This window comes from Quercus robur, chromosome 9 (genome assembly GCF_932294415.1).
Source record: "Quercus robur chromosome 9, dhQueRobu3.1, whole genome shotgun sequence".
Classification (NCBI taxonomy): Eukaryota; Viridiplantae; Streptophyta; class Magnoliopsida; order Fagales; family Fagaceae; genus Quercus; species Quercus robur.
In genome coordinates, this window is record NC_065542.1 from 26,141,099 (window position 1) to 26,161,517 (window position 20,419).

The 20,419-nt window shown below is 32.0% G+C and overlaps 1 protein-coding gene across 1 annotated transcript; it reads right to left on the reverse strand.

Annotated features, from left to right (window-relative positions):
* Positions 1–1,280: 1,280 nt before the first annotated feature.
* Positions 1,281–5,072, reverse strand: LOC126700093 (myrcene synthase, chloroplastic-like). The gene is made up of 7 exons (XM_050398081.1): positions 4,780–5,072; positions 4,404–4,671; positions 3,059–3,431; positions 2,532–2,750; positions 2,311–2,449; positions 1,952–2,200; positions 1,281–1,848 (listed from the first exon to the last, which is right to left on the reverse strand). Exons 1-7 carry the CDS (start codon positions 5,020–5,022, stop codon positions 1,546–1,548), a joined length of 1,794 nt encoding a protein of 597 aa, XP_050254038.1. The 5' UTR covers positions 5,023–5,072; the 3' UTR covers positions 1,281–1,545.
* Positions 5,073–20,419: the final 15,347 nt, after the last annotated feature.

Here is a 20,419-nt window from a genome sequence, read left to right on the forward strand (position 1 = left end):
GTATTTCATTCGGTTAGCTTGGGCTTATTTGATAGCTATGCTTCAATTACCCCCCTCCATTCTGGCGCAAGCTCAATAGGCTAGGGGTAGACAGATGTTGAAGTTGGACTATGTGGAGCCTAGTTTTTATTCGATGTAGTTTGTGATCTAACCCAACATGGAAGCGTTAGGGTTTTAAATGAGATTTTTTGTGAGGCTTTGTCCATAGAGCCAAAGGTTTGCTGTATTTATGTACTATATTACTGCTTCTATATTTCCTCTATGAAATAGTGAAACTGTTGCAACTCTGTGAATGTACGTACATTGTCAAATTACGTAATTGTGATTGTTTCTTTGCATAATTTTCTCTATTTTTTCATCTCACAGGTTTCTAGGAATTAGGTGAAATTCCAAACCGTTAAGTTTAAAAATCAGCCAATGAAAAAGTGATGAAACAAACTGAAAATCAATTAGGCATCCAAGGCCATAGTTGCAACTTTGTCCCAAACAAAGTGAAAATCAATTTAAACATGCTTCATGCGAGCATGAAAATAAGATTAGCAGTGAGGTACATGCACCAATATTGTCGGACTATAACTAGGGTGGACGAGGTTGGGGGATGCCAGGATCACGTTAAAGAGATTGAATAGATAATAATTCAGTAGCGGTGTTGACAATAGCTTTATACTTCACTTTGGTGATTGAACGAGCAACTGTAGGTTGATTTTGGAAGCTCTAAGAGAATAAGTTCTTACTGAGATAAACACAAAAGACTCCCTATGTAATAGGCATCAAAGAATGCATTAAGTAGAGGAGGTAATGACCGTGTAACTAACAGTGTTTGGGAAAAGGCAAAAAACTTTTTGCCATTTGCCTTTTGTCTAATCCTTTTTTTTACGAATAATCTAACTTTTTGCTTCATTTAGAAATAAGCTAGTTTTTAGCTTCTTTTCTCTCTCTCTCTCTCTCTCTCTCTCTCTCTTCTTCTTTCTTTCTTTCTTTCTTTCTTTCTTTCTTTCTTTTTATTTATTTTATTTTTTTTTAAGTTAGAAGTTTATAGCTTTTTATCATACATTTGACATAAAAGTTACCAAAAAATTATATGTTTTGATTAGCTTAATATTATGCAATTAAGCTACTGAAAATACACTAACATAAAATTTTTTTTGAACTTTACCAAGACCAAACTTTGAGATTTGATACTAATTTGTTGTGATTTAGGGCTAGCAAAAACACTTTTGCACAAATAAGAAAATAAAACAATTAGACAAGAGAACAATATTTAACATGGTTTGCCCAACTCCAAGCCTACATCTCCATATAATTCCAACTGAAGTTCACAATGAATGACATGGTCTACAGGGGTTAGAATTACATTCAATCAAACATGGCAAACTAAATTCACAAACTCTCACATACACAAACAACTTCCCCAAAACTCATCGACATAAGTAAAACACTCACAAACACAAACTAACTCACTCATAAATCTCAAAGGTAATATGTAATACAATTGATGAAATAAAACTTCAAATCTGCATCCTTATATATCAATAATTCATCATGTCAATCTCTATGTAGTGGAATGGGCTGAAAAAATAATGATAATAAACAATCCTTAGTTTCGTGATTTCCAACACCATGTCCATCTCCATACTGGTACGTGCAATGGGCCACCCTTACAATGTTGAATATAATTTCAATAAATGTGTTAGAGAAGGGAGAATTCTTAGCTTGTTCTTTATTTATCTTCTTCCATATTGCACTAATCAAACACCTAATGTATTCATAGGCATCTTCTTCACTAGCACCAGTTTCATTCATGTAACATTGAATTGATTTAGGGACATCACCTCTTTCTAACTCAAACTGATTCAAAAAAAAAAAAAAATGAAAAGATTGTAAGGGTTTAAATTAATAACTGTGTGAAATTTTGGTTGATGATACTCTTAGGATAGTGTGTTCTACATACCTTAGATGTTCCAAGATCATCTATAAGTCGTATAATCATTGATGACCAACGTATTATGTTGGGGCATTCTTCGAAGAAATCTATGGCTTCCTTTGTTATTGGATTTGTGGCTGAAAAATAAGTATTCAATAGTATAGTTGGCACTGACACTGATACCCATGCATTATCAAGGTATTCTTGAAGGCTAGGGGTATATCCATTATAGTACCACTTTGCTTCCAACAAATAAGCTCTACATAAATTTGCCCACTGAAATAATTATGAAGGAACAATGAATTAGAGCTAGTATAACATATCTTGTGTTCAAGAAGAAGATATTAAAAGATTAGTATAGATGAATTTATAAGTCAAGGTCATACTGATTTTTTAAAATATTGAAAGATGTGGAATCCTTGTTCCTTAAGTGTATCAAAAGCCATTTCATTAACTAAATTTTGTAGAGCAAGGAAACACATCTTCATATAATCTGGGAGCCCATCCATTGTATTGATATTCCAACTGAAATCACAAAAGGTTCACTTAAGTTATTATGTCAAAGATAGCTTTGAAGCATTCAAGGCCTATTTCTATTAATGCTAACCTCTCAACAGCATCCGTGAAGAGCTCAAGTTCATCCAAAGTGCCATACACATCATAAACATCATCTATTACTGTAATGATTAGATTGGCCTTTGTTGAGATTCTTCGAGAATAACCAAACTGAGGATGAAATGTACACCCCACTGTCCAGAAGAAATTCTCTGTCAGCCTATTTCTCACAAAGCTTAGCTTTTCTCCTAGGCCAATGCTCCTCCACCACCTTTATTTGAAAGAAACAAGAGAATGTCAATTTTCTTTTTATTTCAATGCATTTTCTTATGTTTCGAATCAGGTAAGTTAAATACTAGCTTTAATTTTAATATTTTGGCTATAACTAATTTTATTATTTGTTATTTTTGCCATGAGTTTTGATTTTAATTTTAGTATTTATCATTTTATGCTTCAATTTCTATATAGTCATCCTTCTAACTTGGAAGATCCCAGGGCTGTCAATAAATATGATACCAATCAAGAATTATATATCAAATGCAGCTGAATTTATAGAATGAGTATTAACAAGCTTTTGACCTTGACACTTGTTTGAGATCTTCCTGGTGGGTTGCTTGCACCATGTTGAAATCCAGTTTTGCAAGCTCAAGCAAGATAGGATTCATGTCTTCTTTGCTCCTATATACATCAATGAACCATCTCGCTTCCACTCTTAATATCCTCCAATGTAGTGGAAGCTCCAAGGCATGGCTCACCATGGTAGAAAGATATTGATCATTATTATGGTTGACAAATTCTTGGAGATGTTTTTTTGAGAATTCTCTTGCTTCATCCAAGCTATTCTCACCGTCTATTGAAAGGAATGACGCTTCATACAAGGATAGGATTCCCTTGGTATCATCACAAAGATATCTCTTAAAACTCCCTCCCTCCATGTAACTATTGGAAACTTCTGCACTCAGCAACCCAACAATCATTAAAGGGTGTTCTAAGGGCTCAAGAAGAATGTTATCAAGTATTGAATGTGTAATTATGATGTGTAATGCACTTTTGAGTAATGTTATAGTGACAAATTATTTTACAATTTTTTTTTTACTAATTGTTGATGCGATGGGTGATTATTGGTATGTATAAAATGATGTTAGTGGTAAGCTCATGTAAGAATTTGTTACATCAACAATTTGTAGAAATGTTTTAAAATAATTTGTGCTTGTAGCATTATTCACACTTTTTTATCCCATCGAGGTGTATAGTCATCGAAGATTCATTGATGCACAAAACCAAATTCAAGTAAGTTGTATCTATTTTTATTGTTTTTTGTGTTGTAGATGTCATTAGTCAAAATAATAAAAAATATTTATCAAATAAGGAAGTGACAATAGAATGTTTTGTATAGAATAAAATGACAGAAAATAATATATATTGTCAATCATGACTGATTTATTAAGGATCACCCCAAAAAACTTGGGACTAGCTTGTTATTTTTGTTTAGTTTCTAACAAAAAATTATTAAATTTACCCTAATTTGTGAACTTTTGAGGTCTAGCCACATCTGTGCTTAATTACACCCTAAAAGGACTACTCAAGTTGCAATTGAAACTTCTCATAATTAGTTATATATATACAAGTTCCTTCTGTGCACATGCTGTGCACATGCCTGCACAACATACACTCAAACAATCCAATCCAATCATATTTGCACAATTTAGAGTATCAAAACTCAACAGTCATATTGCTAATAGAAATGAATATGTTCAATTTAAAAATGAAACAAAATTTGCAAAACAAAAAATGGAAATTTTGAAACGTAAAATCTCAAAATGAAAACAATTCAAAAAATAAGGGGGCAAAAGTGCATTACAGGTTAAAAACACTGGTAAGTAATAAATATCCAATCTATGAAATCAAAATTTTTCTTAATTACCTTCAGACACCTTATATCCATGTTGTCTAAGCAGTCGAAATTTAAGAGTTGTGATATATAAATTCTCCTCCTTCCATGTATCATCACAATGATCATTGTTGTATAGACCTTCCAAGATTCTCTTCATTTCACTCTCAAAGTGATAAGACAATCCTAGTCTTTGCAAAGTATCTATCAACTCCAATTGTTCTAAAGGACCCACCACTTTGTGAAGCATCATCCTCACTTGTTGCTTCAACTTGTTAACTTGCCCTGTGTACTCTTTTCCCTACATCACAATATTATAATTAACATGACCCCATTGATCAGTTTCCAGTAATAATTAAAGTACTAGTAAATCTAACAATGAAAACAATACTATATATTCTGTACGTACTAGATATTCACTTCTCAATGACTGAATGTAATCATAGTCCCAAATGGGAGGTGGGTAATTAGCTGATCGCCGAACAATATCATTACTACTTGAAATTTTGTTGGAGACCTTGCACTGGACAGAACTAGGAACAATGTCACTTCTGCTTGTTACAAGTGATTTGAAATGGGTGGGACCTCTAGATGGGAGAGCTGCTCTTGGGAAATTGCAGATAGGGAGTGAAGCAAGTAGGTTGAGAGCCATTGATAAAGATTATTATGGTTTTTTGGGTACGTAATTATTACTTTGAAACTTGTACGTTAGATATGTGCCTTAATATAGGCTTGGGAGATTCTCGATCATCGATCCGTATATCTATCCGTTATTATTAACATTTGTAATAAAAGTTTTGTCTTGGTGTGGCTAGTTGGACGTGGGTACCTCTGGTCGGCTCCTCATGTACCGTCGGCAAGGAAAAAAAAAAATTATATATATATAAAATATTTTTTTATTAATTTAATTTACTTTTAAAAATGTTTTTATACACCTGGAGCCTAAAATCAAACAACAATACAAATTCGTTCATTCCAAAACTAAACAACAATACAAATCACAAATATATATATATATATATATATATATTTTCTCTCTCTCTCATGAGTTTTGTCTCATCTCTCTTTTCTGTCTGACTATTTCTACATCTTTGAATTTCAAAGTAAATTAAGAATGAGTATTTGTGAGTTATGAGTACCTCTCCTTTTATTATAAAAACTTACATTAGATATATGCCTTTATATATTGTTTGGGAGATTCTCACCCGTATATCTATCCATTATTATAATTTACAATTTTACATCATGTTTAACATGTGCAGTAAAAGTTTTATCTTAGTGTTGGTTTCAATTAAGCTTCTGGGGAGATTTTCACTTGTAAAATAAATGGGTATTTTGAGTCTGATAATAAAAAGCAATCATCTTACCATAAATTTAAATTGTATTGTATGTAGAAATAAAGAGAACAAAATAAGCTATGTAACCTCAACGCTATATCTTGTACAGGCATAGATGTGCCATGACATTCTTTAGTCAAGTGTTTCAAAAAGTTCATTTTAGAGGAACTCTATTATTCAAACTTGAAAAGTTTACAAAATTTGAAATTGTGAATTAATGTTTAAAGAAATTTAATAGAATTATATTACTTATAATAAATTATTTTAATTGTCTAATTAACATAATCATCTTTGTTTTAATAAATATATTTTGATTTTTAGAGTTATAAAGCAACCCAACACCAAACATATTTGAATTAAATTAGGTTTGATTTTTTCTAATTAAATTTCGCAGGTGTCTTTTCTCTAATTTGATTTTATTTATTTACTAATTCTTCTTAAAATATCTAATAAATATTTTATTTATTTACTAATTTGATTTTTTTTGGTACCAAGTATATGAAAGCTAGGGTTTTTACTTTAGTTAGAGAATGCTAATATACTGTATAATAACTCCATTTAAAAAAAAAAAAAAAACAACTCTAGCTATCATATTTCCTTATAGATTACAGCCATCAATCACGTACGTTTTTTTTTTTTTTTTTTTTTTTTTTTTTTTTTTTTTTTTTAAATTCATGTGATTAGCTATATTTTTACATCACAACTACACATTTTAATAATTTATGCTTTAGAATTTTTTTTCTTTCTTTCTATCCTATTATTTTAGGCTTTGTTGATAATATTTAGATAGACACACTTGTAGGTTATAGTTGTATGGAACCAACCAACTAAATTTACCTCTCAAAGAAAAAAAAAAAAAAACCCAACTAAATACATGTAGTGTAGTAATAAAAAATAAGAAAGTTGCTACTTTTATTTATTTTTTATTTTTTTATAATACACCATACGTAAAAAAAGAAAAAAGAAAAAAGAAAAAAAAAAGGATTAAATGGATTAGATGAAGAATTTTGATTATAATACACTACACTTAAAAAGAAAAGGATTAGATGGATTAGATGAATAATTTTGATTATAATCAAATTAAGATTTCTATCAACTTAGAAATTATAGGAAAAGAAAAAATTATATATATATTTTAAAAATATAAAAAAAAAAAAAAATTTGCAATTTGGTGAAGCCACTTGGTATAATTATAGCTTCTAAGCCTAACTTTTGCAGTAATTTTTAGATAAAAAAAATTATTTTGTTTATTTGTTCTTATCAATTTCTTTGGATAAAATAATAATAAGCGTTTTAACAAAACATGCAACCTATAATAAGTGTTTTCTAAAAATTTCAAAAAGAGATTAAATTTAGTTGGGTGGTGCCATACAACTACAACCTACAATTATGTCTATCTAAAATATTATCAACAAAGCCTTAGGATAGAATTACCTCTCTCTCTCTCTCTCTATATATATAAAGGATAGAAGTTAAATATATATATATATATATATATTTATATATATTGTAGGGACACGATTTTTGACGACCCAAGGTTGACGTTGGGCTTGTGTGTAAAGGGCCCAAACAATATGATTTGTAGAGAGTGGGTTTGGAAAGGCCTGCCTTTGGGCGTTGGGTTTCGGTCTGGTCCCGGTTTCATGAGCGATCATACAAAGATGAGTTTGGACTGCATAGCTGAGCCTTGTATCAGTGTAGTTTGGAAGGTTTGACTCCTCGGGATTAGTCTGAGGAGCATCACATTCTCACCATTCTTCCTCCTCCTTTCTTCTTTTTCCGGGGCCTCCTTTTGTCCCCCCCCCCCCTTTTTCTCCTTTTATACTAGTATTTGATTTCCCTTCTTCATCTACGTGTCAGTTTCTCCTTGTTTGGGACAGTTACTCGTCCTATCAGTCTTCACGTCAGAGTGGTTGGGAAAAGCTGGATAGTATGGTATGGGGTATGGGTTTGTCAGGTGCTGGGCTCCACGTTATGGTGCTGGCAGCTTTCTAGCTTGTACTGCTCTTGTACTGAGTTTGTCATTTTCTTCAGGCGTTTTGTGAGGCGTTGAGCGTGAGGTTGTCCTCGGCTGTATTATTGGGCCATCAAGGGGTTCTCCTCATACCTCCTCGGCAGTAGGGCTCCTCGGCTTGGGCTTTGGGCTATTAATGTGAAGTGGGCCGGGATTCCAAATTTCAGGCCCCACATATATATATATATATATATTTATATATAAAATAAAGAGATTAAAATTACACCTAAAAGTAAATAAGATAGAATTAAAAAAAAAAAAGAAATAAGATCGAATTGAATACTATTGACTATTGTGATCAACCTACGTTTTTGTTAATTTTTTTCCACTACAATCCTTCTTTTCTTTTTTTTTCTTTTTTTGGATAAATATGCATTGTATGTCATCTTTTTCCTAATAATAAAGTAATAAAAGAAAGTATTCGATTTTCACCAAAACTCCTTCTTTTTGTTCATATTAACTTCTTCACAACTTAAAATTCTCTTTATATATATACACACACACACACAATTTTTTGGTGTATTCTTCTTTCTACTACCTACCTTACAATTGTTTGCTATATTTTCCCCTTCTTCTCTCTTCCTTACCTACAATCTTGCAAGTATTTTTTTTTCATCAAATTAAATAGATTTTGTGTATTTGTTGCCTTTTTATTATATACTATATGATCTTTATCAACAAGTTTTATAGTTACTACTTTGATAAAGCAAATAGGGAGTGAAGTAAGTAGGTTGAGAGCCATTGCCAAAGGCCTTTGATAAAGCTTATTATATGGTTTTTTGGGTACGTAGTTACTACTTTGAAACATATACGTTAGATATGGGTGTGAGAGACTGTGCCCCCGGCCTCGTTTTTATGGAATGTTGGGTCAAATCCATGTGAATGGGTGGAATCGTGTTATTGCCTCTCAAAATGGAGGTTCGACTATTTAAATTTTTCCCTTTAGATTAAAGGTTTTATAATGGAGTCGCCACTTATTTAATTATTGGAAAAATAAGAAAACCATAATTGAAAAATTCATCATTTTATTAATTTGAAATTGAATTTACATTGATCATAGGAAAATTACATGGTTTTGGTCCTAGATATAATCTAAGATAAAGTATATGACTTTGTTTCCTAGTTACAATCTAAAAATAAAAAATTACATGGATAAGCATTTGATCTACTAACCCTTGATCTAAACTTGGAGGCTATATTACAAGGTGGTAAGGTATTAGGCACCCACCTTGCCCGGTGAAACCGGTCTTCTAGACTATGGTGACCAACATTCATATCACATCATTCAATATATTATCAATCAATTTGCATATTGAATTTAATGTGTGTACATGTGATAAACCCTAATTCAATTTATTAAACATGACATTTGATTGAAAAATAAATTCTAGTGAATGTGTGTGGATGATGATATCTTAAATTTAAGAATTTAAAAGAATTATTAAACAAACATCTTTTTCGTGTTTTTTGATGTGGATTTAAGATCGAAACTAGTGTTATGCATGAACATGTAGTGAACAACCAAGAACATATGAAGAATACATAAGAACATTTAAGAACATTCAAACATATTCAAGAGAATTTAAATAGTTACTATCATGCTTTAATCCTATATTCTCATCATGGCAACACAAAAAACAAGTTAGGGAAAAAGATTATACCTTCATGCAAGATCCATATGGTGGAAAAGGAGACTCTTGGTAGAAGTCCTAAGGGTGGAGGAAAAGAAGAGTTCGGAGAGGAAGAGTGAGTCTCATTCAATACCTTGAGTCTCAGGAAGACCAAGATATGACAAGACTACTCAACTTCACTAGAACTTAAGAGAGGGGAAGAGATGGGGTTTTTTTGTGTGCTTTGAAATGAAGGAAATGAGGAGTTTAGTGGTGGAGGAAATATGAATGGAAGACCATTTAATGAGGGTTGACAAAGAATCATGAATCTAGACCTCATTTTAGCATTTGGGGAAATTTGGTGCATTAAATGTGGAGATTGATGAGAGTGAGGAGCAAGCAAAGTTCGTTTTTCCCGTAGCTACTGTAACAGTCTGTAGAGCCAACTTCAAAAAATCATATCTGACTCAATTCTGATCGGAATTGTCTCATTCTTATGCTCAAATTGAAGCACCAGATGTCTAGTTTCTGGGAAAATTAACCTCATTCATAGATTCAAAATATTCTGAGAGATATTGATGAAATAGTGAGCAGAGGTCATTTGTTAGAAAATGGTTTCAGCACAATTAACATTCATAGGTCCCAAATTAGCTTCCAATTAACATTAAATGGCTCCAATCACTCCCATTTCAGACCTAATTGGTTCCAAATTTACTCTAATTAAAAAATAATTGCACAAATTACTCATTGAATAATTAATGTTTAACTATCTAGTTAATTAGGTGTGTGCAACCCTACCATATAATGTAGTCCTAACCAATCAAATTATGACACATTATTGATTTCAAATTGATTATACTTATAACTAATTGAAATCAATTGTTCATAATCACATATAGTCGGACTCAATTTGTGATGGTGCATCTCAGTCATTAGAACTTGATTTGATGATAACTTTCAATTTGGTGGTTCGATTCGGGCTTATGACTAGTCGATTTAATCGTTACAACATCAAGATCATTTTGGTGAAATGAGATTAAGGATCGAATGACCAGAATCAAGATGTATATTTCAAAGGTGAAATTACCCTTTTACCTTCCATGTGAGGTTAAATGCAGGTTGCAAAATAGGGTGTCAACAATGGGCTTTTATATACGTTAGGTATCCGCTTCTGATGATAGTTTTTTATTATCAGACCTATTATCAGATCAAAATACTAATCAGTTTTTGGTGTAGGTGGGGATTGAACCCCAGATTTCTTATTCAATCATAAAAAACTTTACCAGTTGAGCTAACTGGAACCCACATTTTTTTTACTACTTTAATTTACCTTTAAAAATATTTTTATATACCTAATCACATATTAGTCAAGCCCAAAATCAAATAACAATACAAATCTGTTTATTCCAAAAACCAAACAACAACACAAATTACAAATATTTTCTCACTCACTCTCTCTCTCTCTCTCTCATAAGTTTCATCTCATCTCTCTTTTTTATCTGACTATCTCTATGTTTCTCTGAATATATCTAAGAATAAATTAAGAGTGAGTATTTGTGAGTTATGAGTGTCTCTCCTTTTATTATAAAAATTTAAGTTAGATATATGCCTTTATATATTGTTTGGGAGATTCTCACCCCACTACAAAAAAATCGTTCTGTCCCAGCGTTTTTTTCCCAGCGTTTTTACAAACCGCCGTAATAGTTAAGTCTGTACCAGCGCTTTTTGAAAACGCTGGTATAGGAAATCCTATTACGGCGGCTCAAAACCAGCGCTTTATAAAGCGCTACAATAGGAGGCCTATAGCGGCATTTTTTCAAAAACGCTGTTATAGGAAGCCCAAAAACGCTGGGATAAGGTTATTGATTTCCCTTAGGGGGAAAGACCTATCCCAGCGCTTTTAAAAGTGCTGGAATAAGGTTGACCCTATTCCAGCGCTTCAAAAAGCGCTGGGATAGGTCTTTCCCCATAAGGGAATGAGGGAACTGTTCCTGCGCTTTTGAAAGCGCTGGGATAGGTGACCCTATTCCAGCGCTTTCAAAAGCGCTGGGACAAGTCCCTACGTTCCCTTATGGAGAAAGACCTATCCCAGCGCTTCTAAAAGCGCTGGAATAGGGTCGACCCTATTCCAGCGCTTCAAAAAGCGCTGGGATAGGTCTTTCCCCATAAGGGAATGAGGGACCTGTCCCTACGCTTTTGAAAGCGCTGGAATAGGGTCACCTATCCCAGCGCTTTCAAAAGCGCAGGAACAGGTCCTTCAAAAGCGCTGGAATAGGATCCACCTATTCCAGCGCTTTAAAAAGCGCTGGGATAGGCCTCTCTCCATAAGGGAATGGAGAGACCTGTCCCAGCGCTTTTGAAAGCGCTGGAATAGGTGGACCTTATTCCAGCGCTTCAAAAAGCGCTGAGATAGGCCTGTCTCCATGAGGGAATGGAGGGACCTGTCCTAGCGCTTTTGGAAGCGCTGGAATAGGTGGACCTTATTCCAGCGCTTTCAAAAGCGCCGGGATAGGATCACTTATTCCTTTATGGGGATAGACCTGTCCCAGTGCTTTCGAAAGCGCTGGAATAGGTGGACCCTATTCCAGCGCTTCCAAAAGTGCTGGGATAGGTCTCCAAAAACGCTGGGATAGGTCCCTCGTACCACTTAAAAATTTTCAGACTTCCCACTTATTTTTTTCACCTTCCCACCACTTTGGTCTCTCATTTTTGGTCTCCCACTTCTTTAGTTCAACTGTTTTCCTCTCACCCACATTTTTTCTCCCTCTCCCTCTTCCTTAACCCACTTCCCCTCCTCCTCTCTTCTTCTTTACTCAAAACCCACCATTTCTTTTCCAAAATTTTAAGCACAAAAATACTACCCTAAACCACAGACCCTATCCAAAGCAAGGTAAGTCTCTCTAGCTCTCATTTATATTTCGTAGCAATATTTGTATATATATTTGTTGTTAAATTTCTAGTTTTTTAGTTTTGATTTTGGTTGAAGTTTGGTTTGGGTTATGTGTATATTTTTGTGTAACTATTGGTTGATTGTGTGGGTTTTAGTTTTGGATTTGGTTTTGGTTAAAGTTTACCCAAAGCAAGGTAAGTCTCTCTAGCTCTCATTTCTATTTTGTAGCAATATTTGTATATATATTTGTTGTTAAATTTCTGGTTTTTTAGTTTTGATTTTGGTTGAAGTTTGGTTTGGGTTATGTGTATTTTTTTGGGTAACTATTGGTTGATTGTGTGGGTTTTGATTTTGATTGAAGTTTGGTTTGGGTTATGTGTATATTTTTGTGTAACTATTGGTTGATTGTGTGGGTTTCAGTTTTGGATTTGGTTTTGATTAAAGTTTACCCAAAGCAAGGTAAGTCTCTCTAGCTCTCATTTCTATTTTGTAGCAATATTTGTATATATATTTGATGTTAAATTTCTGGTTTTTTAGTAATTAGAAAACTTTTTCAAATGTTAGTGAGATTCTAAAACTATCAATTGCCTGCATATATTTCCTTATTAAACGATTCATTGTTAAATGTTTTTAAATCATTAATAGGAATTGATATTTGTATTGATTATATATTGCCAAGATTAACAAATCTTACTAACTTTACTAGGCCATTTCTTGTTGATTTGATTAGTCAAAGCACATTTTTAAATCGTTAATATGGGAATTGATATTTGTATTGATTATATATTACCAAGATCAACAATCATATTAATGTTACCGGGCTATTTACTATTGATTTCATTAATCAAAGCAATAAAAAGAGTGGGGACGGCTTGCAAAACTTTCTTATTTCCTAAATATATAGTTAGATAGCTGAGTTAGTTGTATCTAGGGAGTGGGAACTGCTTGCAAATCTTTTTGGTCTGTTACATGGAGGCAAGACTTTTGAGCAATAATTTCGTCAAAATTGATATATTTTAAAATCTTAAAATTTAAGTAACTAGAACTTTGGACACAAGATTTAGCAAGGGTGTACATAGAATTATAAACTAGAGCTTTCTTCTTCTCTCTTGCATCCTAGCTCCTGCTCCCTTTTTTATCTTCATAGAATTATTACACTTCCAATGGAATTTTTCTTAAAACTGCAAAAGAATGGGTATAAGTTATGGTGCAACAAACCTTCTGGTGCTTGCTTTCAAATTTCTTGGGAATGAAAATTGAATTGTCTTTTTGGGTTTGACTATAATCATATGTTTGGCTTAGCTATAGATGCTTGTCACTTAAGGCTATTAGCTTGATGCTTAAGAAGAGCTTGACAATCTTATTAAGTGAGAAGGAATTTTGATTTTTAATAGAAATGGAATCAATTTGACCAACTTCGATCTCCATTCTGCTCTCACAAAGGTATACCCTTTTTCCTTTTCTATTTTTTTTTTTTAAAATTTTATTTGGAAACTATGTTCGAAATGTTATATTTTCACCATATGCGAATCAGATTGTAACCATGTAATTTTTTTATTTTGAGTTTACGATTCTAATAAAGCCATTTAAAGGCATTTGTATTTTTTTTTTCCTAATAATGAATTTGGGTTAGTATTTAGTGAGAAGTTAAACCTTAAGTGCGTAAAATTTAGTTGTATTTGATTTTTTAACAATGCAGAGAAAATGTGAGTTACTTTGAATTTTATAGTAGTGAATTTGGGATATTTATAGGTATTGGAACAAGTGGGGTTTGAGGTAATTGATGGTGGAGAATGGAAGTTCTAGAAGTATGTGGAGGAAGCTGAGTTTGGACTAGGGCTGCCGGTTCATACTATTTTCATTATGGGAAAACTGCTGGTAGGGGATCGAAATTTACTAGGTTTGTGTGTATATATATATGCTTTATTAATTTTTTTTAATTATCATATACAAGTTTAATTTTTTTTTTTTTTTGCAATGCTAAATATGAGGGATGTCTTCATTGGGTCTTACATTAAACACATTTGAGAAACAAACTATTTTTTTTTTTAGTGCTTGCTTTAAGAGCTTGTCTATTCATGCAGCGGTCTTTGACACTTTTATACCTTGATTTAATTGTGAGAATTTCTTAATCACATGAAAAATTTCTAAGTGATGTCCACTTTAGTTATGCCTACAAATTTTGTTTCTTTACCTCTATAGTTTTACTTGTGTTTAGGATCAACAAAGTAGGAAGCTTTCTCAATGTCATGTATCTAAGCTAGCCAAGAAACTGAGGGTGAAGGTATGAGTGATGAGTTGGTACTTTTCACCCTTATTTATGATATTACTAAGTTCATTTGTATTATTGCTATTGTTGTATTTCTTTTGCAAGTTTAGTGTGAAGTTTTTTTTAACCCTTAACTACAATCTTGTTTTAGTCATTTAATTTTACCAATTATTTAGTTTTTATTTGTTGATTGTTTTTCAGGAAGAAGAGGTAAAATTGAAGCCTGTTATTGCATTCGATTATGGTATGGTCTTCTTATAAGAGTTCATTCAATGATTTTTAGTTACATCTTGATGTAATTGAGATGTGAAAAGGCTAATGCATTCAGTACTAATAACTGAACGGTTTTCTGATTTTGGTCCTTTCATTTCATGGCCTAAAATGTGGCCGTTTCTTTTATTAGTAGATTTTTAGGTTATGGGTCAAAGGTCCTTGTCTCACCATCCTTATTGAGTATCTAGACTTGGCTATGTTATATATATATATATATATATATATATTCCCCCCCCCCCCCTCTTTTTTGCCAACATGGTACTTTGCAGGGCATTTTTGTCAAACTGAAGGCTTTCATTCATCTATGTCAATTCATGTCTGGTTTCTTAGCCAACCATTTCGTCTGAAGTGGACCCAACTCATTGAATTTTATTTTTTGAGTGCTTAATGTAGCATTGACCAAGTATACTAGTACTAAAAATATAGCTAACATTTGCAAACAGCTAGTTCCAAATAACAATCTAAATTGACCTGAATGACAATAATGTATAAATACTATTATTTAATATGTAACATGCCTTTGCAATTTGACAATTAAATAATTTCTACCATTTTTATTCCTTTTGAATTGATGAGTGAGTTTTGCTCTTGACTTCTTGCAATCTTTTTTTTTTTTTAATTTTTTTTTATACTAAAAATACTTGCATAGTGTAAGAGAGTGCAAGATTTTAGATACATCATCTATCAATATATATCCCAAGAGAGAAAGAGAGAGAGAGCTACAACTACAACTAGAACTACAAGTCTGTTATGGCACGTCTAATTTATCAATATTTCAAACATGAATCAAGCAAGTGCCTTTAACAATGCTTCTATGCATTAATCTTTCCACTCAATTTAGTTGATAATTTTATTTTCTTTGTCATTGTATTTTTTATTAAAATAAAAAACAACTCAATTCTGATTGTTGGATTTGTTAAATTGCTAGATTAAACATTTGGTGGCTACTGCAATATCTTTAGCATCCCCTATGGAGCAAAGCAAGGTAGCAACTAGTAAGTTAACCTCTCATTCTCTGACTACGTATGATTAAATTATTAAATAGATCATGTTTACTGTGGAACAAATGCAAACTAGCAAAATATTGGAGCTTATCTTCTAGTTTGTATATCTTTGTACACCTCTCCCTATTTTAGTTTATAGTTTGTTCTCTCAATGTACTTAGTTTAGTAGTTTCTTCTCTTTTTACATGATTTTGGACGTGAAGTCACCTAATTTATGTCTTTTAAGTGATCTTAGTAGTCTATAATTTAGACTTAGATTTTGTAAGATTAGCAGCTCATTGTAAGTTTGAGTTCCTCTTTCTGGGAGCAAACCAATGAATTGCTCAACGGAGAGTAAAATCTACTTCAAAATACCCTATTAGTATATAATTATATGTCAAATTTTTTGTTGTGGTGAGTTGTTGATTTGGAGCAAGTGGGTGGCTTGCACGGTGATATAAGGTGGTTTACTTTTCATTATTGGGAGTGTTGATTGTCTTGTGAATATTGTGATATTATTGTTCAACTATGTGTGAATTTATTTTATCTCCTCTTAGTAAATTCAAATATTCTACTGTGGTAGGTTGTTGATTTGGAGCAAGCGGGTTGTTTGCACGAAGATATAAGATAGTGTATTTTATTTTGGGAGTGTTGATTGTGTTGTTCCTATTGTGCTATAATTATTGATAATGAACTTAGTCATTCTTGCTGGAATTTCCTTAATAATTCTACCTTTTATGTGATCATCTAAGTTTACTTTTTATCTATTGCTACTTGAGTAATACTCATGCATTGGTGTGTTCAGTGATTAGCCCTAGGCAGACCAAGTATGGATCTAACTTGACTTAGACTTATATTTTTTAGTTTCGTGAACACTAGGTTCCTAGGTGATTGGAGTGGTCTAGCATCTTAAAGCTTTTTCAACATAAGCTATGGAGTCAAATTCAAGGCATTCTTGATTATTACCCATGATTAAGTTCAGATTTTTCATCATCGATAAGTATATGTATGGCTCCTTTGGAAGAATGGGCATGGCAATTTATGGTACAAGGACAATTACTTAATGCCCTTGATGAGAGATTGAGGGCTAGAGGTGGGTTTGATGAGGGGAAGATTGAGTTGGATGAGTTAGAAAGTGAGGACATGGATATATATTTGCTCCAAAAAATGAAATCCAAGGATATGTGGTCTGAGTTTGAACAAAATTATGGCTCTTCATTATAGCCAACATTTGAAGATATTTTTGATTATTACCCATGATTAAGTTCAGATTTTTCAACATTTGAAGATTTTTCATCATTAATAAGTATTGCATTTGCTATTGTAAATAATTATAAGTAGATATATTTAATTTGTTGGTTTAATGTGGTATTGTATTTGCTATTGGAAAATATGAATTATGATTTATTACAGGTGTTATAAAATAAGTATTGAAAAATATGTATTTTAGGTACATTACAGGTGCTAAAATTTTTTTTTTTAAAAAAGGACCTATACCAGCGCTTTTGAAAGCGCTGGCATAGGTCCTTTCAAATTATACTGATTCACGTCCTATACCAACGCTTTTGTGAGCGCTGGAATAGGTATAGTCTATGCCAGCGCTTTCAAAAGCGCTGATATAGGCCTTTTAAATTATATTGATTTAAGACCTATACCAGCGCTTTTGAAAGCGCTGGAATAGGTACTACCTATGCCAGCGCTTTCAAAAGCGCTGGTATAGGGCATATGCCTTTCCCAGCGCTTTTGAAAAGTGCCGGGACAGGTTCTTCGACCCTATACCCACATTCACTGCGCGGCGGTTTGAAGCGCTGGGAAAACAAACACCGGGATAGGAATTTTGACCCTATCCCAGCGCTTTCTGGGGCTATCCCAGCGGTTTTGAAAACGCTGGGATAGCCCTGTTTTTTTGTAGTGCCCATTTATCTATCCATTATCATAATTTACAATTTTACATCATGTTTAACATGTGTAGTAAAAGTTTTATCTTAGTGTTGTTTTCAGTTAAGCTTTTTGGAAGATTCTACTTGTAAAATCAATTGATATTTTGAGTATGATAATAAAAAGTAATTATCTTACCATAAATTTAAATTATATTGTTCGTAAAAATAAAAAATAAAAAAAGAGAAGAAAAGAAGAAAAGAACCTATGTCTTATATGTTAGTACTTGCATATATAATGGTTATCACCGTCAACGCTATATGTTTTACAGGCATGGATGTGCCATGACATTCTTCAGTCAAGTGTATCAAAAAGTTCATTTTAGAGGAACTCTATTATTCAAACGTGAAAAGTTTACAAATTTGAAAATTATGATTAAAATTATGATTAAAATTATGATTAAAATTATGAATTAAAGTTAATTTAAAGAAATTTAAAAGAATTATATTATTTATAAGTGGGTTCTAGTTAGCTCAACTGATAAAATTTTTGATGGTTGAATAAGAGATCTTGAAACTCTCTTAAAAAAATATTAATTATAATAAATTATTTTTATTGTCTTATTAACATAATTATCTTAGTTTTAATAAATATACTTTAATTTTTTTTTTAAGAATTATAAAGCAACCCAACACCAAACAAATTTGAATAAAATTAGGTTTTATTTTTTTTTCTTAAATAAATTTTAAGTAAAATTTTCAGGTGTCTTTTCTCTAATTTGATTTTTTTATTTACTATATTTTTTAGAATACTAAATATTTTAACACACATACGGGAAGAGGGGAAAATGTCTTAAAGAAACTAATGGTGGTGTATATCCAAAAGGGCCTAACTATTGGATACACATCATAGATATTAAACTTTTTTTAACATACACTCATTTTCCAATGTGGGATTAACCTACATTTTTTTATTTTGAGAATACTACGTATTTTCTAATTCTTCTTAAAATATGTCTCATATATATATATACACACACACACACACACCTTTTCACAAGCTTTTTGATTTATTGCGTGGATTAATGACTAATAAAAATTATGGTTTTTTTTTTTTATTTGTTAAAAGACTAATAATAATATAATTGAAGTAGAAGCTCAATAAATGATTAAATTTCTTTTTTAAGTAAGCAAGTGAACCTTCTCTAATTTTTGTATGATGTCCCTCAATTTTAATAGAGTGTCCCTCAATTTTAAGAAATAGTTTGTAATTTTTTTTAAGGGAAAATTATATTTTACCATCCTAAACTATTTATTATATTACACCTTGCAACCTAAACTTCTTTTTGAGTGCACATTCTTCATCTTAAATTATAACTCTTGTTATACTTTGCACCCCAACGTTAAATTTGCTGTTAACGTGAATGGAAATTCAAAATTCATGATGCAAAGTATAATTAAGATCATAATTTAAGGTGGTAAACTTAATTTCTTCTTTATTTTTAAGGGATTGAGAAGATAAGTAATATGGTCTTTTCATATAGTGTCATATTTTTTTTATCTAAGTTGACAGTAAATTTGATATTGGGATGCCAAGTGTTATAAAGATCATAGTTTAGGATGTAAAACGTGTATTTGAAAAATTTAGGGTGTAAAGTATAATCGAGGTATAATTTAGAGTGGTAAAATGTAAATTTTTTTTAAGCTAACGAGTACGCAATTTTTTTTAACCCAATTGCATTGTCACATAGATAATGACTAATGAGTACGCAACAATCACGTTTTAATTTGGTTTTTACTTCTCTGTCAATTGTTAATATTTCAATTCCTCATTCAAAGCTCATGGGTCCACTATAGTAATTAGCAAGAACAAAGATTTTGTTATGATTAGGTAGATATTTCTTCTAAAAAAAAAAGATTAGGTACAAATATTTCTATCTAACACTAAGCTTAGAAATTCAACTGGGTTACCTACTGCCTCAGCAATAACAATCTATAGATTGAATCTAGAGTCCCACTAGGAACTGTGTAAAATGGATGAGGTGGGGAGCTTAGCATATTAGCAAGGTGCAGGAGTAGACACCAACAGAAAAGGATTGGTGATAGGAACACTTAAATACAATGGGAATGACTTAACTATTTGCACATGAGATAAGTAGCACTGTTTGATTTGTTTGTGGATTAGTGAACCTAAGAGAATACAGTGATTGAGATGTAATAAACTATCTGACAATGTTTATTTATCAAAAAAAAAAAAAAAAAAAACTATCTGACAATGCAAATTCTCTTCTAACAACTTGGTCTAGGGTTGAATCTAAAGGAAATCCAAGATGGTTGAATAGGCCCTTCCCCCTGATGTTCTTTGAATCACTATACTCTTTTGTCATCTTATGGCATGCCAACTTTACCTTAATGAATGTCCCAGTTATGAAAGCCATTCAATATTCTTTTTTTTTTTGGGTGAAAATTCATAGCTGCAGATATAAGAATAATAAAGCCAAATGTTATTAACTTCATAGTTAGGTGAAGAAGTTTAGTGGCTCAAATTGATACTTTAGTAGAATATATTTTATTATACCACAAATAACTAGGTTTTGTGTGTGTGTGTGTGTGTGTGTGTGTGTGTGGAAGTATATTCAATTGGAAGAAATTAGATCTTCCGTGTTTAATTCAAGTAGCGTCATGTGGATACTTTGATTTTTCTGAATCAAGAAGAATAAAAAAGATGGAAATACAAAGAAATTTCCATTACTCTATCTTATTTGTTTGGTGCTAAATTATAAGTTGCTTAATGTT

Excerpts from the sequence above, each read along its gene's own strand:
- LOC126700093 (XM_050398081.1), bottom strand. The coding sequence starts at position 5,022 with ATGGCTCTCAACCTACTTGCTTCACTCCCTATCTGCAATTTCCCAAGA. Across the intron at positions 3,432-4,403 it reads TGGATATAAGGTGTCTGAAG|AAGTTTCCAATAGTTACATG; the intron begins GTAATTAAGAAA and ends TGCTGAGTGCAG. Across the intron at positions 2,450-2,531 it reads TTCACGGATGCTGTTGAGAG|TTGGAATATCAATACAATGG; the intron begins GTTAGCATTAAT and ends TTGTGATTTCAG.